Source organism: Vidua chalybeata, chromosome 9 (assembly GCF_026979565.1).
Source record: "Vidua chalybeata isolate OUT-0048 chromosome 9, bVidCha1 merged haplotype, whole genome shotgun sequence".
Classification (NCBI taxonomy): Eukaryota; Metazoa; Chordata; class Aves; order Passeriformes; family Viduidae; genus Vidua; species Vidua chalybeata.
In genome coordinates this window covers 21,483,553-21,507,301 of record NC_071538.1, presented here as the reverse complement: position 1 = coordinate 21,507,301, position 23,749 = coordinate 21,483,553, and the positions used below count along the sequence as shown (strand labels likewise).

At 35.7% G+C, this 23,749-nt stretch overlaps 1 protein-coding gene across 3 annotated transcripts; it reads right to left on the bottom strand.

Moving 5' to 3' along the window:
• Nucleotides 1–514: 514 nt before the first annotated feature.
• Nucleotides 515–23,700, bottom strand: CCDC18 (coiled-coil domain containing 18). 3 transcript variants are annotated; one of them, XM_053950885.1, is made up of 25 exons: nt 23,589–23,700; nt 23,082–23,229; nt 22,755–22,905; nt 22,060–22,227; nt 21,051–21,160; nt 20,054–20,182; nt 18,434–18,530; nt 17,588–17,709; nt 16,483–16,792; nt 16,195–16,298; nt 15,931–16,085; nt 15,205–15,425; nt 14,322–14,432; nt 13,584–13,715; nt 12,715–12,849; nt 12,035–12,112; nt 10,425–10,541; nt 9,100–9,267; nt 8,520–8,662; nt 7,915–8,078; nt 6,924–7,137; nt 6,273–6,372; nt 5,159–5,275; nt 4,580–4,726; nt 516–1,761 (listed from the first exon to the last, which is right to left on the bottom strand). In XM_053950885.1, exons 2-25 carry the CDS (start codon nt 23,210–23,212, stop codon nt 1,747–1,749), a joined length of 3,339 nt encoding a protein of 1,112 aa, XP_053806860.1. In that variant the 5' UTR covers nt 23,213–23,229; nt 23,589–23,700; the 3' UTR covers nt 516–1,746. The 3 variants fall into 3 exon arrangements, with proteins under 3 accessions (XP_053806858.1, XP_053806860.1, XP_053806859.1); XM_053950883.1 differs by lacking the exon at nt 23,589–23,700 and having other exon boundaries at nt 515–1,761; nt 10,515–10,541; nt 23,082–23,286; XM_053950884.1 differs by lacking the exons at nt 22,060–22,227; nt 23,589–23,700 and having other exon boundaries at nt 23,082–23,286.
• Nucleotides 23,701–23,749: the final 49 nt, after the last annotated feature.

The window sequence follows — 23,749 nt, the reverse complement described above, 5'->3', positions numbered from 1 at the left end:
TCCCAAAGAAATAAACTGGCTTGAACAGTATAAGTGGAATCCTTAACTTCTCAGGCAAGCAACAAAATAGCAAAACATTTAAAGATAAAATATAATTATGATTCTACTTATTTATCAGGTTTGACCCACAGTTTAAGCAGATAAGTTAGTATACAGACAAAATTTCAGTGCAAATGCTATTTAGCTGATTCAGAGATTAGGCAAATTGCTTTTGCTGTTCATGCAGATTTATATTTAGTGCATGTAGGAGGAGCAAATGAGGCTTTATACAGTGCTAGTTAGTGGAATTCCATTAGTGTTGTGATGCAGCTGTAATTAAGGATTGGTTATATTTTTCACTTGAAATCCTAGTTTGAAGGGCTTATGTATTCCACTGCTTTAAAAAATCTGTCTGAAATTTGATGCATACACTTACAGGCTGAAGGCAAAGTGATGTACATAAAGAGAGCTAAAAATAAAAATAGTATAATTTGCAATTATTGCACCAGTCAACCTAATTCTAAGATTTTTCCTTTACAGTTATGTAGAGAAAGAAATAGCTTGATTTAAAACACATAGTGTATTTATTTCTGTAAGTAGCAGTGGTTTTTGTCACATCATAATTTTCACAATAGCAGAATAAATAATCTGACACTGCAGAAATACTTTAGATGAATGTATCTTGACTTGTCAATGGTAGCAGAATGTGTGGCTGGTTTTGTAGAGCCACTTAATGTAGAACATTTGTGGAATGTGTTTACATAAAGTGAAAGAGCCAGTACTGCCCAAGGAGTTCAGCAAACTGCCACTTGCAGAGTTTCTGGATACCTCAGATAGGTTTGTTGGCTAAGACACACTTTTAATACACAAAACACTTAACTGAGGCCTGGTATTCAAACAAATACATTCAATTCTTTTCCTCTTCTTTACATCAAATAACTTTATTAACTTGATTTCTGAAGTATGACTCACATGTCTTAATGCACATAAATCATGTGTGCATTAATCAGACTTAGATTGAGGCCTCAAAAGCATATTTACAGTTTCTGATGCTCATGTAAATATAAAAGTGGGGCCACTAGCCATTCATACCAGCTTAATGTATGTAGTGTTGTACTTTTGGAAACCTGGAAATAAACATGTTTTAGAATGCATAGTTATGATGTGAATTTAATCAATGGGAATTTTTGTGTGGATTTTTGTTTGATTAAAAATATCAAAAGAAAAAAACCTCAAGCTTTATGGCCCTGTCCCACAACCCTGTGCATCTTAATGATACTGCTTGGAGTAAAGCAAGCAGGTTTTGCCAGTGTCTATGATCAAATCAGTGTCCCAGAACATCTTACAAACAGGTACATTTTAATAATATGTTGTGTCTGCATCACTACATTTGTACAAAAAAAGATAAAACAGTCCCAAACAAAAATTGCTAATAAAGTAGTACCATTGTGGTTTTAGTTAGAAGTGAGATATTAAACAAGTACATAATTTAAAAACCTTTGAAAAAGATGACATCTGAAATTAATCCCTACAACTTAAAATAAATTTTATTCTGAAGTATAAAAGATAAATTAATATGTTATTATGTGAAGGCAATAATCTCAATAACAGTTGGAAAAATAAAAAGTTGTCATCTGCTTCAGGACAAATAACTACATGCCTTATCTAGAAATACAACTTTAAAACATCCTCTTTGAATGCAGTCACGATGGCAGCAACAGCATTCTTGGGTTGCTTCTTGTCCAATGGGCAGCAGCAGTCTTTCCTTCACAGTTCTTGCACCTGAAACAAAATATATGGTTGCCATATCTAAATCCATTTGTACCAATATGTTACTTTTCATTATTAAACTTTATCTTACAAATTCTAGAAAACTAACAGCAGATCTCAAGTCCATGGCTGCCATCTCAAATTCTGATTTATTTTATTAATGCATTTTTGTTCACCTTTCTTGTAACTGAAGTGCATTTGCTTTCTCAAAGTGCACAACTTACAAATTTTCCAATACCATACTAAGTTCCAGCAGATAAGGAAAACATTATGCAGAATATTTTTGAGAAGAAATCTTCATTTGCAAGTCCTTGTAAAAATTTTGTACAGTTTAAATGAGCACTGTCTTTTGAAATAAGTCCTCTGCCATGAGGCTTAAGGTTTCATGTTGGATTGCACTGTTGTTCTTAAGTTGCTAACAGTTCAGGAAGTGTCTGTAGAAACCTCATCAACAGTATCAAGGTATCAAGAGGAAAAAAGCCTATGATGTCCACCAACACCAAGCAAGGAAAATAGCAAAACAAATGTAAGATGCATATAGAAGCAAATGCGGCCAAACACAGCAAGTTTGAGGTTAGGGGGTTTTTGTTTGTTTCTAGAGCTTTACTACCCCTACCCCTCCTTTTAAAAACAAGTGAATATGCTGGATCTAATTACTCATTTATAGAAAAAATAGAGTTTTAGGTGTCTTTAGGATATGATACACAGCAGCCATGTTTACAATAGCTAGTGCTGGAACACCACAAGAGACTATCAGCCACTACTATTTCACATCATATTATACTAAGGTTCTTGTTAATTATCCATCCATGCTTAGCAGGGTGCTTATTCTTTATGAGGAATGCTATACATACTGTACAGAAACACTTGTAAGTAGCATATAAGCAGCTTACAGCTAACAAATGGAAGATTAGTACAGTAATTCCTATTTTTTTTGTGCTATGCACAGTTTTTCAAAAACATAAAAATCACTTTTTAAAAAAAGTCAGTCATTGCAAGCACTAATTTTTTCTTACTTCATTTTAATACAATTTTACTTCTCATTTCAGAAGGAACTATGGTCACAAAAAATTGGTTTGCTGTAAATCCAATCTGCCTTTTTTTTTTTAAATAAAGAAAATTATTTCAATTTCCCAGAAAAATGAAAAAAGCCATTCTTAATGTTCAGCAAGATATTTTCAGTTCCTTTATTTGGAATATTTACAGTTTCTAAGGGTAGCCAAGTGCTGTATTGTTGCAAAATCTTCACTGCAGACTGAAGCACAGTAAGAACAAAGAATGAATCAACTGAAAACTCTGTGACCTGGTTATTTTATGAGTCCCAAAGGAACAGAGTGGACCAGAACACAAATCAACCCTACCAGCAATTCCTTCTCTGAAGTAATATATTTTCTGTAATAAGCAAGGAAGGCAATGTATTAAGAAGAAAAAAAATGAGACAGACTGTACCCCTGGGCAAGACATACACACTGCCTCTCCACCCCTTTTCCCTAAATAGATTAGGCAATTTATTTTGTAGAACTAGGACAGAAAATTTCTGTGGAAGTCTGGTCAATCAGTCTGCAATGTGTTACTAATGGAGAAAGTGTTTTCTTACATTATGTTAATATACTTAATTTTGAAACAAAGAAGGAACCATATAATATTCTATATGGAGTCAGAAGCCCTCTGCAACACATTTCATGGTTTACACAGAATGCTTCCAAAATCCAGTGTTTTTTTATCTACTTCACTACAATGAAAATAAAATTTCATTTCCTTATCCCAAGGCTTGGAAGGAACATGACCAGAGCAGGTCTATTTTCAAAGCCTTTCTTATAGCATTCTTAGGCCTCTTTCTATCTGGTGTTCCTTAACAAAAACAAGACAGTTTGTCTGGAAATGAAGAATCTAGTGAGCAGTAGTACAGGGGCAAGCTGTACAGGGGCAAGCTGTTTCAATTCTTTCAATTCTTTCTTTCAGAATCATCCCTTAAGAAAAGTTAGAAATTGTTAATGATATGTGTGAAAGGTAGCAGCAGCCACTGTCCTGTTCTAGAGCATTATCAATAATCTAACAGAGTTCAAGATGGAAGAGCTGACGATGCTTTAATTTGCAGTGAAACAATCTTCATATTCAGCTGTGACACAGCCAAACCCTCATGATCTAGAATACAGACCAAAGGCCTTTGGTGTTCCCACAAATGAGGCTTCTCTGATACCTCACCCCAGGGAAACAAACACATAAATGCAGCATAACCAAAGTGGCAGAGGCCACCTTGGCTTCGGTGTTTAGCTCTAGCTTGGAATCATCCTTGACTGAACTTATCTCTGCAGAAAGCCTGCTTATTTCAGATCCCATTTGTCCTTGTAGAGACTGATTCATGCACCAAACCAAAGATTTGCATAATTCACAAATTAGCTGTCTTCTCGAGTCCCTCCACAAGCTCCCATTCACTATGCCAAAAAATTCTCACTTCTCCTTCCTACAAGCTTAGTGATCTTTGATGCAATAATTCTCACAAGATAGGTACCTAAGTCATAAGAAGCTCTCATCATACAGCATTTTGCTTTGTTTCATTTCAAGGAAGACCATATCTTCCATAGCCAGAAAATCAGGTCCCTAAAGATAATCAGTAAACAAATTTCTCCACAGAAAACAGACAATTAAGAGTTTGCCATTAAATCTGTAATTTTAAAATTATTAAACTAGTTTCACTTTAGGGGATAAAGAATACAGTGATTCTGGGAGAAGTAATGACACACTAAAGAGACACCATATAATTTATTCTAGGCAGTACGGTAATGACATTAAAATTGATAATTTGTTGTCTATCCAAGATATGTTTTACCTTTCCAAGAGCTTCTAGGCTATGTTGTTTTCCTTCCTTTTTTTTTTTCTTCAGCTGATTTATTTCCTGATCTCTCTGGAGCAATTCAAACTCTTTTTCACGAAGCTCATCTTTAGAAAGCTGGAGTTTCTTCTCTAAGCTCTTAATCTGAACAGAAAATGCAATTAAATCACAACCAATATTATACCAAAGTCAGAACAATTTTATTAAAAAAAAAACAAAAAACACACACACAAAACAAAACTCCCCAATATTGTAAGGATTAACCCTGACTTTGGACTCCTCTGTCAATTTTTTATTTTGTCTACATTTTCCTTTACTAAAAGAGCAGTTTGGGAGCCGTATCATATCAAGTGAAAATTGGTTTTCGTTTTTGCACTGTTATAGCCTTACAAAATTTGTAGTTTTAATTGACAAACATCTATTTTTACTGGTACATTCCTTCCCTCTCCCTACAATAAAAAAAAGAGTTTTTATCTTCTAGATTAAATGTGGCCAGCTATTGTGTCCCAGGACCAGACACTCTCATAGAATTAGCTGCCCTTTGCTAGGGAAGCTGTGGTTTTGATTAAGAATTACCTGTTTATTGCATTCCTTAATTTCCAACTCTGACTTCTCTAAATTACACTGTAATTGAATAATTTGTTGCTCCATTTCTCCCTTATGCTCACGAACTGTCATATCCAATTGTGTAATCTAGAAGTAAAAAAGGAAGAAAAGGAAATATTTTATTTTGAACTAATATGCAGATTTTAAGAAGTCATATTACAAACTATGAGAGCAAAGTGAATGAAATTAATTCTTTGTAGCCTCAAGAGTATTCTCTCAAGCAGTCAATATAAAGCTATACCCTAGCGATTTCATTTAAATAGTGGTTAAACATAAAAAGAAAAGGGGAAAATTGGGGAAAAGTCCATACCTGAATATGTTAGGTGCTCATATACACATAATGCAAACCTAGTTATCCTTTTCAAAGTAATATGTGTGGTTTATTATAGTAATCCACCTTGTTAGGAAGTGCCAAGTTTTACCAAACCAAAAAAAAAAAAAAATCAGTTCCTCAAAATGGTTCACAGGGTACTGTGGCAAAAATACATTGCAAGATCTGACCTTCTTACTTGTCAGTTCTTTCAACAGATTTATTCAAATCCCCACTCCTTCTCTCTGAACCTCAAATATTCTTGAAGACAAAGGTTGGTAACTCCTTCAGGAAGAGCTTATAATAAAGTGACAGAAGCAGAATTTTCCCAGGATGGGCATCAAATCATGAAGTCAGACCAAAAGTCTGAAAATATTTCAAGTAAGCTACAGAAATTTATTCACAACAAAGATTCCATTTCATATTTAGAGGCTGCTTTAATGTGAATCAGATACACTCCAGTGCAAACAAGGAAAGGAATCTATCATCTCCAAGCACCCTTCAGCAGAGATCTTTCCTTCCTCTTAGCAAACATCAAGATGAGAACAGTGGCCCCATAATTTTATCACTAATGAAGAATCTTGGGACAGGTTATGGCATAAGGCTTCTGATTTTCCTGGTACAAAAGGCTTCAACAACATACAGCTGGTTTGAGGTTAGCACTGTGGTTGTAGGAACCAGTACAGTTTGAGACAATACATCAAAGCAACCAAACCTAGTTATCTCCTATATAACAGGAATAATTGTCAGTAACATGCTTAAAAATTATCTCACCTGAGCTACTCTTTGTTTCAGTTCCCAATTCCTTTCTTTCAGTGCTTGGTCCATGTCAAGGAGTTCCCGCTTTTTGTCTTCAATTTCATCCTTGCAATACCTGAAATTCTCATACATTTAATTGCTTAATACATATTCAGTTGCTTAGCTTCAAATATCCAGCTTGAAAATCATGATATCTATTACTTACTTACAGCATATTACCCTAAAGGTGAATTGATTGCAAGGAAACAAATCCAAATAGAATAATTCTGTTAATTATATTCCAGGTGGGGAATTCCTAGTAATTTCACTAATCAAGTTATTTAATTGGCTATATCAGGATTCTTTAAAAAATAAAGTATCGTTAATTTGTGGTCAGAAAGGAAACTGGACAATTTGACTATTCTTATTATTACTTCACAGCTTTAAGATTCCAGAAATAATTTCAGCAAATATTAAAACAGGATTCCCCAAAAAGAATTCAGCACCACTTTTCGAAATTAAAAATGAGCTGAGGATCTCAAGTATCAAGTTACACGATGGCCACAAACCACCTAAAAATTATAGACAGCTGCTAAGAACATTAAAAAACCCCACCCAAACTACTTGCTATTCTTAAGGAATAACCAACATAACTAAGTTTTCATGACAGAAAAGATACCAGCTCACCTGAGCTCAGTTGTTAGATCCATGATAGCAATGTTCTTCTCCTCCAGAGAGGCCTGTGCATTCTGTAATGCACCTTGCAACTCCTGAAGCTGTGTTAAAGTGATCTTTAATTCCCCACAGGCATTCTGTAATGCAGATTCCAGTTCTGCTATTTTCTGTAAGGCTTTCCTGTGGCAAGTCTCACTTTGAAGCAGCTTATCTTCAAAATCAGTCACTATTTTACACACACACCACAAAAGAGAATGTTTAATCATCAGTACATCAGGGTCTTCATGCAACACCACTATCTAGTAGCACTTGTGGTCATAATAAATTTTCAGTATCGCTATTTTTTAGGACAATCTAGAAAAACAGTGATTACTTATACAAAAAAAATGTTTATGGTAACTAAATATTTGCTAATTTTATTCAGTTAATAATCAACAATTGACCTGAAACATAAGGATATATCTAAAAACATCTGGCCAAGGAGCCAGTACAGACACAGTGTAGTAACTGACCATGTAGTGCTAGGAAAAGTGCAAACAGAATTGCTGGTATTTCTCTGGCTTAAAACAATGGTACAATTAAACTAAATGGAAGATGATGGATGGCAATGTTTGTTATTTCCACAGACTTGTGGGGTTTTCTGTTTGTTTCAAAGAGCTGCATTTTTTGAATCTCATATGCCTTTATTAAAGCTAAGTGCCTCATTTGACTATTACATTAATAAGCTGCATTACCAATTTACATGGAAACTACTCAGTATTTCAGCTGGGGTGAAGGTATATACCACAAAAGTGAGAATTTGCAAAAGTATGTGAAAAATGTTTGTGATTTTTTTGGGTTGTGGGGGTGTTGTTCATTTGGGTCTGGTTTTGTTTGGGTTTAAGATTATCAGTGTTTGACCCTTGTGTACTTGATTATGCAAGGGGGGGAAGGAAAAATGTCTAATACATAGAGGGGAATAGTTTAATGAAAGGAAGCCTGAGAAACAAAATAGCCAAATTACCCTTATTTGCCTTTCTATTGAGCTCTGATCTTGCTTTTTCCAGAGTGATATCCAACTGATTTATCTGCAGTGCTTTGTTTGCACCATCTCGTTGTAATTGCACTACTTCTTTTTCCATGCCAGTAAGTTCATTCTTGCACTGATCCATTTCCAATTGAATCTGTCTAATAGAAGAAACCAGAACAAAATGAGCCAAGGATTAAAAAGAGCAACACACTCTAAGACAAGTGTTTGTGAATAAAATAGAAATAAAAGTCATGTTAAGTAGGCTTTTCTTGTAATCAAAACTATATTCTTTAAGACTAACAAGCTCCTGTAGAATGTACTATCTACAATTACAGGCAAGCTGATATGGTTATGATTTGAGCTGCTTTATGAAGTGCTATCTTGAGGCTAAGTAGGTTGCCAGGACATGCATTAATTCCATTGGAAAACTGTTCCAGAAAGTCATGCCTCTGCTAGTCAGAAGCTTCCCTTCTGATTTCCAGTCTATGCTCACAGAGAGACTGAAGTGTAAGCTCACAGCTGACCACCATTTCAGACAGCAAGTGTTCTGATCCATATGCCCGTGTGCAGAATACACCTCTCATTTACACTCAACCTACCTGATTGTACAATTCAGTTCATCCACCTTCTGTCTGTTTAAATCTGCTTCCTGAGCAGCTAGGCACAGTTTCTCCTCCATCTTTCTCAACTCATCTTCTGCACATGCTTTCTGCTTCTGAAGCTCTTTTTCCAAATTGGATACCTATTGAAAATGACATTTAAAGAGTAGTTTCAAATTGCATACCAAAGAAATACACATTCTTGTCTTGCAACTCACATGGGGAGAGTTTTTACACAATGGATTTCTTTATAGTCTGTATGCAATTTAAAACAAACTCTGCACATGTGAAAGACAAATCATTTCTAGTAAATGTAACAAGATGCAACTTTCTGAATTTATATACTTACCTGCAGTCTAGGGCTTGATTTTCCAAGTACCTAGCCACTCTAATGCTAACTAGAATTTTTGATAGCTCAGAATCTGGATTAAGATAAAACAAGCCACTAAACTCTTTATTTTAGATATATAAAAAATAATTATCAACTCAGTTTTCAAAGAAATATTCAGATTTTATAGGTATTATGAAAACATAAGGCATTTAATTTTCTCTATATATGTAGACACTTATCATACTGTACCTGTTTTTCAAGTTTCATTTGATTATCTTCCAACTCCCCATTTCTAATAGTTTCTTGCTGTAACATTTGCTGCTGATGATGCAAAGTTTGTTGCAGGAGAATATTTTGTTCACTCATGTCCTGAATAGTCTGACCTTTAATTTTTATTTCTTTCTGTAAATAATGAAGCTGAAAAGACATTCATTTTCCATTACAATAAAACATTTTTATTTGCAATTGCATCAGCTATTCTCTCTTAGTGAACACAGAATCACACTTGTGATGCAATAAAATTTTTGGGTCTGAATTTAGTTGCATTACAGTTTCAACAGTACACAAAAGATCTCATAATTCATCGAGTTATGCTCTATTCAGTGAGGAAAGTAGTAACTTCTCAGTCAGTCCCAGGTTTTGATTCTTGCTTTCTAAACATAACTTGTCACTATTTTAAAAACATACATAGCAGATTTTAGCTAGAACTATTTTTCTTTCTGCCAGTCTTTATTTCTCAGAAAGTCCTTGTTTTCCCCTTGAGATTTTGTTCTCAGTCCTCCCCTTTATTTCTTTTTGCCTGTATGACAATATTCATTCCAATAAAAAATAGAATTTTGAGTGCCTAACTTGTTTTATGTTGACTAATCTGATTTCTCAGTGGTGAATGCCAGAGGGAACTGTTCTGGGGAAAAAAAAAAAAAAAAAAAAGGGGGGGAGTGTTCTTGAAAAAAAATACTTTCTACTCTTGATGTTGATGTTTCACACAGACCCCACAACTTCCATCAAGCTAATCCTGTACAGGGTCCAGCAACCTCCACTTGACTAAAGCCTCTCTCAGCAGGTAGGCCAGCACTGACATGATCAGCCTACTATATAATTAGTTCACCCACAAATAAAAATTCCTTCTAATACTTAAAGTTAACTCTTTCTCACTTTCAAGTAGTAGCAGAAAGTATGATAAAACTCATGGTCTAGAAGTAAGCATTTTTTAATGCCCAGGACTTCTTCCCCATTAAGACAGCTGAAAAACAGATAAATTTTGAGCACTTAAATTTATATTACAATGGTCCTCTCTCCATTTTTTCCATAATAAATGTTTTGTTTCACATTATTCTGATTTTGTGACTTCTTTCAACAATTAATTTATCTTAGTGCTTCTTTTCCCTTAACTTACCCCATGTTTCTGAGTTATGATTTCCCCTTTACCCTCACAAAATGTATCATTTTCCCCGTTTACTTCCCATCCACATGTCCTCTTGCAAATTTTGGCTGTCATTTCCCAAACTTTTAGATTAAATCAATCATAACAAGAGTTCTCTCCAATACAGAGGAGTTACAAAACAACCTGTTACCTCTTCAGACCTTTCTTTCAGCTGATTTTCAAACATCTCCTTATTTTCTTGTGACTGACTCAAATACAGTGCAACTTCTTCCTTACATACCTTTAGTGCTGACTCAAGTTGTTGTACCTAGGTGAATGAAATAGATTATTTCAAATTGTATGGCATGGTTTGTATTAACTGGTCTAAAAATTGTATTAAAAGACAGCTTTGTGTAAAACATCAGAAAAGCTACATTTTTATCATGTGAGTATTAAAACAGTCATGGAAGATTATAGTAAACTTTAAAACTGAAATAATCTTCAAAAATTGAAATTATTTGTCAAATTCAAAATTATCCTTTAGACTGTGTTTATATCAGATGAGACTATCAGTTATGAGAAGATATGCCAGCATTTGTCAGTAGCTAGAATTTAAAAACATAGGGTCAATGCCAAATCATTAATCCATCATTTTTCCTTACATATAGAACTGCATAAATAAATTTGGAGTCATCATCATAGGTGAGTTGGCACACGTTTTAAAAACAAAACCACTCAGATCTTACTAAAATTCTTTTCAAAAAGTTACCAAAGAGCATGATTTCCCTTTCTGCACTGGGGGACAGTGCCTGAGTTTCACCAAATGGGAAAGGAAGAGCTTTGAGCAGTGTCAACACTGTCAACCTATTTTACACTTTTAATGCTCATTTGGGTTTGAGTAATCTCTTAAAAAACCTTATAACCTTGAACTGGTAAAAATTATAACAAACAAACCCTGAGATCTTAAGGCATAGTAATAAAGCTTTTCTTAAACATTTGGTTTCAATGCTAGGATTTCTCACCATTTGGTTTCAATGCTAGGATTTCTCATCAATAAGAATTGTGCTGAATTTAGTTGCAGAATGTCTAATTTTTTCAATTTTGCAATCAGACTGACAGTTTTCTAAACTATGTTGGACTTTGTATCTCTGTCCCCAGCTGATTCAAGAGCTTTTTGGAGAGAAATTACTATGTGTCTTAATTTTAAGTCTCTGGAAACCATTCCAAATACTGCAAAGCCACTTGGATACCAAATTGGTCCTACACAAGCTCAGAAAAAGCACGAAAACAGCCAAGTCCCCAGTATATCCTGAAGATTTAATACTTGCCTGGGGTAAATCCGCACATGGCCCTGGTTTATTACAATCCTGTTACAAGTGTTGCATGGAAAATGTTTATCAGGCAAACACTAGGAAGAGCTAGAGATGGCTAAAAACAGGACCAACATTACAGTATCACATATGTCTAAAAGACATGTCATATGTAGACCAAAAGCATATATATAACATTTGCTCTATGAGACAATGTTGGACTTCAAGACTACAATAAGCACAAGTTTGCCCTATTTGTAACTACAGTAATTGCATTAAGCAACTATGCATTGCATAATCTCTTATTGTAGGTTTCATCATACTTCTTTTAATTAAAAAAGAAAAAATAAAATGAAACAGATAAAAAGTAAATACTTCAGATAAATGACTTCTGGAATATTTACTTAAGAAAAATTAATATAAAACAGTTCTACTATTAAAGATAAAAGGAAATACACCGTTACAGCAAACTTTAAAACTATTATTTGAATATTACAGAGATCTTACTAACTTTGATTTTTTCTTCTGTTAACTGACTTTCCAGCATCTTCAATCCTTGATCTTTCTTGACATTTTGATTTTCCATTTCCTGTTTTTACAGATATTTTTATTCAAGAGAGCCAATACAAATATTACAGGACATTAACCTAATGTTATAAAGTTATAAGTAATTCAATAAAAACTCATAATCAGAATCAGGAAAAAAATGCAAATCAGTATCTAAAACACAATTGCTTGCATAATATATTTGTGTACATAATACTCTGAAGTGAATTTGGTTGCTGAGAGATGTCTCTTCATATTCTGCAGCAGCAGGCATTATTAAAAGGAATAAAACATTATCATACTAGAATACTGTTGGTTTTCCACATAGTGCAGGATTGATGCAATCATTCTTTATCCAGATCTCTGTCCTTTCATTAGAGAGAGATTGTCCCCGAGGGGCAATCCAGAGGCATAAAGAGAATGCTAAGAAGAAAATACTGAAAGGTCATTAAAAATTGTACAATATATAGTAGTAGCAGCAGTATTGGCAACTACACTAGATTCAGTAGATTACTCAAACAAGAATTAAGAAGCAAAACCATAAACATCTTTCATTATCCCCAATTTTTCCATGTATTTATGCTTTCCATTATTTTTAGTCACTTGCTTGATTTTCATTTAAAGAAAGTCAAGAGCCAACCTTACCTCTCTGTTTCCTATTAGCAGCACATCCAATGATTCAATGTGATGCTGTTTGTGTATAACCTCTTGTTGTAAAATAGATATTATTTTCTCTTGTTCAATGAATTGTTGATGTTTCTTCTCCAGTTGTGTCCGAAGCTGTCCATAAATAAATAGCAATTTATTATTTTAATAAAAATGTATTCATCTAAATATGTGATTCAGTTCTATTCACTCATCATTTTTATAGTGAAAATTAAATACATTAATGCCATCAGCAGTATTGCACAGTCTAAAAATTATCAAGAAATCCCAAGCACTTAATATCTTAATTCCAGAGGAGAATGAGGGCAGACAGAGTGTAATTGTCTGTCACCAGCCAAGACAGTAAGACATGCATACATTCTTTATTAAAAGATGAGAAGTTTCTTAAACAGCTAGAAATAGTCACAGTTATATTTCTAATCACATGGAGAAACATTTCTTCTCTAGAGACTGAAAAACCCCCAGCAGTTCTCCCTGAATGCAGATGCTCATAAGGCTCAGTTTGGCAGAGGTTCAGGCAATGAGAACATTTTTAGAAGCTGTCATGCTTTAAACCCAGTAGGCACTAAAGCTATACTTTTTTTTTTTCCTATGTGTTTGGAGCAAAGAAGAGTACTCTTCCTAAGTCCTTATTTCTCTTCAGTTGAACAGGATATGAATATTTCAGAGGGAAAGTTGTACAGCTAGTTAGATGGAAAATGTAGTAAAATCAGGGAATGTAGAGAGAAGAAAGATCTTTTTACATACTTTTTTTAATGGCTGTGTCTCGAAATTACAAGACAGCTTAATATAAGAAAAAGTTACCAAGTATAACACTCATACATACTACCACACAATAAAGGTCTTACTAGAGCAATTTGTTTCTCCATTTCTTTGTGCTGCTCGAGGTGAAGCAACTTTTCATTTTCAAAAGCAGAAGTTATTTTCTCATGTTCTTCACTGATAGTTGTTTCCAGCTCATGAATGCATCTGTTTTTTCCCTGGGAAGTGGCAACAATACAAGGACTTAATAAAAACATTTAGCTGTGATATTAAGTTATTTGATCATCTGGTTTCAAGACTTCATAAAGGAACAACAAACAAAATTCTGAAGTTACACAGAGCGTGTCATCTCGAAGGACATCACACTTATACCACAGGTATGGAATGTCAGTAAATGCAGCCACTAGAGAGACAAGGTGTCTGCCAAGATGGATTATGGCACAGATAACTCCTGACAAAGACAAAAAGAAATTCTGTGTTCATATGGATAGATGGAATCTTTAAAATGCCATTTTGAAGACTTTTTAATTTACAAATCTACATGTATTTCACTGAAACAAATGGCAAATCAACAGGGCCATTGCATATGTGACCACAAGGAAAACATAACATGTTCATTAATCACTTGCTACATTCAAGGACAGGGAAAAAAGGATGTTTTATTTCAAACAAGATTCTATTTTTAAAACCTGTGTTCCTAAAATCTGCACAGATTATTTAGCAGATCTGACAGTCCACACATTTTGAATACAGGGAATACTACTGTCAAGTTATACTTTTATGTCTGTTTAAATAAATGTGGTTTCTCACTGAGAACATTTTACCATGAGTTCCAGTTCCAACTCTGTATTTCTTTCTGCAGCAGTGGAATAAGCAATAGTCTTTTCTTCCAACTGTTTCTCAAGTGCAGAAAGCTGAGAAGACTTCTTTCTTATCTGAAATTAAATATGGCACTAAACAGAATGTAGACAGCTGTTTCAGTTTTAGTCAAATATTTGTATGCACTTTCTTATCACCAATTCCATTTTAGCTGCTACTATAGTATTCTTAATAAACTGTTAACTATTTTATTTGTTGAACTATTATATTTTATTACTTACAGAGAAAGATTTAGGACAATTTACCTACAATTTATCCAATTAATTATCAGTGAAATAGCTTTACATATTTATAACATTTACATTCATTATTAGGAAATAACTACAGAGCTCATTATGCTGAAGTCTATAAACACATTAGCACCAGAATGGAAACATTAGCAATTTAATTTATTCACCCTAAGAAAAGCTGAAGCTTAAATTTTTTCTTTTGTGACTCTCTGGTAATGATGTTCATCTCTGGCAACTACAGTAACATTTAATGAGGAAAAATACAACTGTTCTTTCAACCTGATTCCTAGGATTACCCATTAATTCAACCATACCAAAGCAACAAGACTGTGCATATTTTCCACATAACAAATCAAAGTAGTAGCAGAAAAGCCTACTGACTACATCAGCTTTAAAACAGTATTCCTGACAACTAACAAATTAAGATTGCTAAGCTTTTCTCATTGCTGAAAAGTTTAGTTTAAATTTTTCTCTAATTAATCAGATTTTAAAATTATTATGGCAATTGCAATTTTTCCACAACTATTGTCTTCACTCTCTTTGATTACCGAACTGAAGAAAAAGTGGCATATTCTTTTCAGTGCTATTTAAAACTTACTTCTCTCTCTAAGCTACTAGTTTTTGAAGCCTTCTTCAATAGGTCTTCCTGTATGATTTGAAACTGACTGGTTCTTTGAGCCATGCTGGTCCTCAAGGCAGAATTCTCATCATCTGCTTTTATCAGTTTAGTGTGTAGCTCTTCTATCTCTTTCTGGAATTTTTGCCTCACCTTTTCAAACTGTTTGCTTATAAGTTCCAACTGTTGACATTTTCTCCTCTCTCAAAGTAGAAAAAATAAATTTAAGATTAATTTATAAAAGAACATGCAAACCCATAATGTAACTGAATGCAGTGACTCACGAAAACAAACAAAAATCCCAACAAAACCCCAAGAAATAAACAGTCATCATATAGGTGCCCTGATGTAATTTTAAGGAAGCAGTCCTAGCAGTAATGACAGAAGCAATCAGAGAAACACTGTAACACCAGGATACAGAGAAAAGAGTCAACAAAAATACAGAGATTTTAGCACAATCTGCAAAATGAAAAAAATACATGGTTCCATTTCAACACAACTCCTAGCTCAGCTATTGCTGAACGAGTAACTTAAGCAGCTAAAGAAAGAAATATATTGTGTCTGGAGAACATGACAGTTTCCAAGGTGGCAAAATGTTCCCTGTTCAAACAAAGCATACATGCTGTAAAACAAACTTGAACCCTTGCAGAACATTTCTGTTCTGTGGATTAATAAGATAGAACTGCACAGCTATGTCAGCAAGCTTACCTGCTGGATTTCTGATCAATTTCACAGGCTCTGTTTCCAGGTCACATAACCTGCTGTTTTCTTCAATACCGTTAGAAAGATGCTCAGCTCCAGTACAGATAGTTAAGTTTGCACCAGGCTTTTGAATTTCTGCTTCTTTCATTGCCAGTTTAATGCTATTATAAAGAAGGAGACAGCTATTTAACATTCTTTCTACATGCAAATTCTAATAGCACCTTATTATCTGCCCAGTCTTGCCATAGTTCAGTAACCAGAAAGTTATACCTTAAGTCTGCAATCAAAGGTTTACTTGATTCACCACAAGATTCAGAGGTAGCTTCTTTTGCTGAGGAACTCAATAGATGGTGTTTGAAATGATGCCATTTAAACTAAAAGAAAACAAAGATCAATGAAAAAATAGCCTTTTATTGCTTCATAGCATCCTTAATTCATGCGTTACACTGGCATATAAATTTTAAGACACATATACCAGGATATTAAAAGTTTGGACAACTCAATCTTTAAAATTATTCAAAACATAATACACTGTTAAGACTACATCAGTTACTCTACCTCTTCAGGTGTACTTAAAGACAACTGAGAAATAATGGTTTCTAGTATGTTGAGCTCTTTCCTTGAATCCTCTATTTCTTGACGACATAATTTCAAGTGGTTTTGTTGCTCTGCAGTAAGTGCTCTCAGCTCTTCATTTTCACTTAGTAGGGCATTTTTCTCTTCAAGTACTACTTCTTTTTCAGAAAGTTCACTCTCAAGCTTGATGATCTTCTGATCAGACTGACTCAGCATTGATGTCATTTCAGTGTTCTTTGCCTCTAGAGCTTTAATTTCTTCTTTTGTGTTGTGATTCTCTTCCTTTAATTGCCTAAACAGACATATAAAAGCTATTTTCATTACTAGGGGCAGAGATTTACTGAGGAGACTCAAGCTAGTGTAAAGGTGTTCATACCTACCCACTCTTGCCAAAATGGCCTAAAGAAGAACAATTAAGACAGGAATGTGAGTGTGGACAAAGCATGTAAATTGAATAACCCCAAAATGTCTGTGCAGGTGTTTGTCCAAACCTAACAATTCTAAAGACAATCAGCTGATGGTTGTCTACCCTCATTAAAGCAATGAGGGAATTACCAAAGAGCTTCTGAGAAAAAGGGGGCTTCAGCTTGAAATGAAACATACAAGACATAAAAACTTGTAGTCGGAGTTGGGACAGAGAGCAGTCAAAACCAGGCTTGACTGTTCCATAAGCTGCAGTCAGCATCACAACCTCCACTGAGGCCTGAGTGCAGCCTCCCCATCAGATGCCAAGAGTATCCCTCATTGCAGCTAGGGACTGACGAGGTGGTGTGCAACAGGCAGGACCCAGGGGTGGCAGTGCAGGGGACACCCAGGGCAGAGCAAGGGTGCACAGCAGAGCAGAGCAGCCCATGGCCCTCAGCAGCAGCCAGAGGCCCCAGGAACCAGCTCCCCAGAAGGCTTGGGGGGGCTTCTTCCTGGGAATGGGGGCAGCACGTGGGATTAAAGTGTTTAAAAATTCGTTACAGAAAGTAAGTAGGAATGTATTGAACTATATGAACTGAGCAGAACATTCACAGTGACAATTCCTACATGCAAGTTCTTGTAAAAACACTGTGCAGAGAATTTTTAAAAGCCTTTGTGTTACCTTAGCTGCTCTTCTAGGATGTCTAGATCCTTTCTGTAGCTGATACACTTTTCATTCAACTTCTCTTTTTCTTTTTCACAATTAATTAAACGTTCTCCCAAGACTACTTCTTCAGCTTTAGCCTTAAAAAGCAATATTTTTCATTATTGTACAACAATAAACTAAGCTTCCATGTCAAGAGGCTATTTAAAAAAAAATAATATGCTCTTTCTGATAAGTCAGTAGATAATACTATTGCTCACTATTGTGAAGAGGAGAGAGGCAAAGAAATTTTCTTTTTCTGTCATTTAGGAAACAAAAACTTAATATTTTAGGGTACATTTGTGGTTGGCAACCTTGTTCCACAAGGAAAGAAGTCTAACAAAACAAAAATCTCTCTAAGAGCTAACTATATTTTCTCCTCCCACAAGGCAGGAACAATTAACAATTCTGATCATTAGAACTTTGGGAGATGACTTCATTTTCATCTTAGCTCTTCTTCAGCACATGTTTCGTTGAGCAGCTTATATATATGGAGGAAAAAGTTTTTAAAGGATCTTGTATTTTTAAAATGTAAATCTCCCAGCTGGCAAGCAGGAGACATAAGAAACAGCAGCAGTATTAGGATACTGCAAAGATGCAGTATTGTATATCCAAAGATCCAGACTGTGCAAAGACAGTGTAAAATTACAGAACTGAATTTATCACTACAAACAGTTGCTCACCCTGTCCCATCTCTTTTAGGACTTTGCCACCAGCAAGTGGAAACAACTGACTCACTGATGAACCTGTTGCTATTAGCTGCCTGGCCTTTTAGAAGAAATGTTTTATCATCATGGCAAACACAAGTGAAGAAAAAACTCTCACCTTTTCTAATGTTTCAGTTATTTCTGCTTTATACTTCGTGAAAGCTCTTGTCAGCTCCTCCACATTCAACAAAGCTTCATTTCTTTGCTGTTGTGCTCTGCCAAGCAAAAGATGCAAATCAATTTTAAAACCCACAAACTCCAGCCATTAACGTAACTATCTTCTCCAGTTATTAAAAGCAACTACTACAGTCATTGCTCCAGGTACTTCCTTTCTTCTTCCAACTTTCCAAGCCCCAGATATCACGAGACTCTGCTCCAAGAAACAACCCAGACTTCCCACTGCTTCCCTCTATCACTCCACACCCCTGCCCCTTCCCCTGTCATTACTCATTAGGGAAGAAGCTGGCAGAGTAAGCTCAGCACAGCTCAGGTGTGCAGCCTGTTCAGGACAGCCAATATGAGCACACAAGAGTTCCTGCTGCTCACTGAGGGGCTGGCGTGGGGCAGTGCCTCTTCTAAGTACAGCCAACCCTCAGATCCGTGTCTCTCAGTCTGAGGACCAGTGCCCATTTGGAGATAGCAAAAGTATCCAGAGAAGTGGAGAAGAGCATTTCAGAACAACAAAATAGCATTAGGCTAAAGCACTTCAGTTTGCCTGCAAGTTGTTGCAATTAATGATTAAAAGTAAACCATAATAATTGTTGATACTAACCATACCATCATACTTAACACCTGGCAGAAGCTCAGCTTTTCTGAAGTACAAAAATATTTACATTTACAACTAGTAACTAAGTACAGCTAGTTCCAACCCCACATGCTCTGAAGGAACAGCAATTATAAAGCAAAACATTTCTTCAACCAGCAGTGCAAGCCCCACAGTATTTCAGGTTTCCTTGCCATAAGAAGGTTAGAGGTAATTTCATGGGTAGAGGAAGCAGTCAAACAAAGAGTTTGCATTTAAAAGGTTCAAGAAATGCTTTCCCAAGCCATTAATTCATGTAATTTTTTGCCCCAGGTAATGCAGTTAAATTAATAAAGGTAGGGATCTTTTTATTTGTTCCATTCACTTCTTTAACATTACATTTTGGAGGTGATAGGAGTGTTCATAGCAACTTCCAACAGTGAAATTCCCTAACCCTCTCAGCAGTGACAGAGCCACCAGGCTAAAGGAGGCAATAGGAAAGGGAAATGGGGATTGAGATGGAATTACAGCACCCTTTTCAACAGAATCACACAGACAGGTAAGATTAAGGATAGCACAAAAATGTTCTCTTGATTAAGTTGTTCTTTATCATTTTCTCACACCAAGGAATACTGCTGAATACCAGCTGCTGAGTATACACTGCAGGTTCTTGCAAGACAAATACAAACATAATTCAGGAAAAATATATTCTGGACACTGAGCTTTCCACTGCAGTACATCCATTCTGAAGGAAAAAAAGACAGCTGATAAACTCGTACTAAAGTGTGCTATCAGCCTGCAACTACCAGCTGATCTCAAGATTTTAAACATGCTCATTTAAATAATCAGTACCTTACCACAGAATTTCCCCTTTTTTTAAAAATAACATCCTAAAACAGAAAAGTAATTTGTTTCCACAAAACAAAGCCCTGCCAATGGAAATAAACAATTATGCTCTATTACTCTATGTTCCATTTATTAAAATCAGTTAGTTACCTCTTTCCTTGCTTGCTTTGTTCAATTAACTCAATTTTCAGAGCTTTATAGCCCTTTTGATATTTTTCCAACGTGTGTTCTCTTTCCATTGCCATTTTCTGATTTTGACCTAGTCTATCTTCTGCATCTCTAGCAAATAAACAAAGCATAATAAAAAATAAGAACTTTTTGTAAAGAAAATAGATTGTTGTTGTTCTTTAGTGCATACAATGTTCCAGAAGTGCCAGACAAACATGCTATAACTCTCAAAGCTAGGTTAGGAGCACCCATAGTCTGCAGACTCCCCAGGAGTATGTCTGCAGTCTGGAGTGGTATCTAAGACTTATCAATAGGCACCAGGTGTCACAGCTGCCAAGGACCAGAGAGCTGACTTTGTGTCTTGAGCTCTGATCATGGAAATCATATTTTCTCTGCCAAGAGGTGTGACTGGAAAAGAACACTAAAATATAAATTTAACATAAGTATCTTTACTCTTTTTTTTTTGTGAAGACGGACTACTGAAATATTAATTGAATATTCCACAACATGAGGTTGTAAGGCAAGTTGACAACCAGGTATGTCTTCCTGACACCTCTGAACAGCATTTACATCAGTTTTATTTGGCCATTTGCCTTGATTAATGTATTCATGAAGAAAGAATCCTTTATGTTACAAAGAACACGGTCACATTCAGAAATATGTATGCTATGTATGTTACAAGAGTATATATGTGGTCATGTAGCAAACAATCACCCTACCCAGCTGTAAGGGCACATTCCTATTCAGCACACAGTACAAACTGGTTGCTTTCACCAGTCTTTATTATTTTTTCTCAGTTTCTTGAAGTACATTCAGCACAAACTAAACTATGTTCCTCCTCCTATAAATGGCTCTGAAATGAAAGTTTCAGACCTCAGATTACACGACCCACACAGTACCAGAAATTATGTCATCCCTAAAAAGAGACTGGACGAGCAGGAAGACAACAATAAAATATTGATTTAAAAGTACACATTACTTCAGAATTTTATCTTGAGCTGAAACTTTTGCTTCCAAATTTACAATCTGTTCTTTCAACTTCGGAATGCTGATTAAATGTGTCGCTAAAGCAGCCTCAAGATATGAAATCTGAAATACAAACGTATTTAGGGTTTCATTAACATTTGCACGTATACAGGTGAGAAAAAGAAGAACAATCTGCTTACTGAATGACAGTGCTCTTAACCCACTGTAAATTATGTTTGTTCATCTACACCACCTTAACTCAAATTTTCTGCTCATTTAACGTTCCTTCCAGTTCCAGGGTGTTATTCTGTCTAGCAAAATTATTTCTTTGTAGGTTGACCTTGTCTCTTGCTTTTCCCAAGTTTATATCCAAGTACTTCTTCTTTCAGTGCCAGGCAGTCAAATATTTTGTTTATGTATTTATTTGTACTGTTTAGGAGATAACATTTCTCAAACAAAATCCACTAAGCATAGCTATGTTTTATTAATATCATATATGAACCAAATAAAACAACATAGTTGTCCTGAAATAAACCTGTACAGACAAGTGTAAAGTAAATCAGTAATGATTTATTAGATACAATATTCCCTAACTCATCTTCACTTTTTTCAAAATAGCAATATTAATCCAACCTAAGAGATCAACTACTTTCATTTCCTAGACAATTCACTTCTGTGCCATTTTATTGTTCCCATTAATATCTCAGACACGTGAATGTACAGTACTAAATGCATTGCCAAACTATCTTCTTTCGTCATGTATTTTTCATTTTGTGGCTCAGTGTCTTTAGACTAAACTTTGGAACATAAGTAGATGGAATTCATAATTAATATAGTTGTTTTGCCCATGGAGAAATAGATTCCAAACTATTCCGTCCAAGAGTAATATTGATTATGAAATATATACTAAATATTAAACTTAAACAGATTAAAGTACGACAAAACCCAGTACATTCTGCTTGGAATTCTAAACTCAAAAATCATGGTCACTGAGTGTCTTGGGGTACACTAAAGATACATACTTTTGTTTTTGACTGCATCAATTCAAAGTTCATTGTTTCCACTCTGTTCTTCAGGTAGTGATTCTGAGAAGTCAAAGATGCATTTTGCTCATTAAGGGCATCCAACTGCTCCTGAAGTTGTTCATTTTCTTCCACAGTTTTATCCAAAGTTGTGGATATAGAGTAAGACTAGACATAAAAATGTTTGTATATATATATAAAAATATATATAAACACATCATAGAATCAAAAACAGTGTGGGTTGAAAGGGAGCTTTAAAGGTCATTTACTCCAACCACCTTGCAATGAGCAAGGACAACCTGAGGTAGATCAACTTGCTCCAAGCCCTGACCAAGCTGACCTTGAATCTTTCCTGGGAAGGGGGACCTGTGGCTGTGCTGCACCACCCTCACGAGTAAAACACCTGTCACATCTAATCTAAATCAGTTGAAAATCATTACCCCTTGTCCTATCCCACAGGACCTGCTAAAAGCTTTATCCCCATGTTTCTCACAAGACTCAGGTACTGAAAGGAGAAGCAGAACCTTCCCCGCAGCAATGCACTCAAGGGATACTATGTTTAAGGAGCTTCCTTGACATCATTGCCCCATTCTACAGTGTATCTACTCCAAGCCCAGCAGCCAAAAATGTTCAAAAACATAGTAAAGAATAGGAAGCCAAAGTAATAAAAATGAGTAATGAAGAAAAATATTTACGTTGCATTTTCTTTGAAAATCCTGGCGAGATGTTCTGCCAGAATTCCTCCTACAGCTGGAAAAGCCTTGGCAATCGTAATTGGGCTGTACAAAGTCCTCCAGAGGGACATCTGGGACCTCACTGAAGCAGTGGCCGTAATGTTCCCTTGTACTAGTGTTTGGAGGGAGAGCAAAAAGTCACTACTGCTTTTTTCTTTATTAGGTTGCTCATAAAGACCAGTCAAACAAAAAGCAGAAAAGGAGCTAAACACAGTAATCCATCACATGGTATACGACAGAGTCACACTACAAGAGACAGGAGGTTCTCCTTCCCAAACATGCTCATACCTGGAGAGCTCTTTCTCTACAGTTTGTAGGTTTTTTTCAGTTCTCCTCAGCTGATTCTGTAATGACTGCACATTTGCTAGCAGGTCGTCATCAGCATCAGTTTTAGAGCAAGTCCACATACTACATTCCATTGGTAACGTGCATAAGGCTAAAGTAATATTTAATATTAAAACTGTTACATGGGCATGGAAACTGTTTGCAAAAATAAAAGAAAGGAAAGGAGAAAAAAATACAACAAAGAAAACACTCAATTTCCAAATGTATACAATTCTTTTTCCTATGTTCACTAGATAAAAGTAACAAATTTTCTCTATTGTGAGGAGTTCTGTATGCACTCATGAAGTACAAAAAGCTTCATGACTTGCCATATATGAAAATTGGAAAAACCTGCTACGCATTATTTGCCAAAAAATTGTCACTCAGCACATCCCAGAGATCTGGCAGTCCCGCGCACCTGGCGGGGAGCCCGAGAAGCGAACGGCGCACACGCGAATGCGCAAAACTTGCCTCGCTGCCGGTGACCAGCGCGACGAGAGACGAAAGCGAACCGGCCCCGGGCGGACGGGCAGCACCAGAGCCAGGGCAGGGAGCGCCGCAGGACCCGAGCCAGGGCCCCGGGCTGGCGGAGAGCTGCGGCGCGGGCCGCTGCCGGCCGGCCCTGCGCTCCC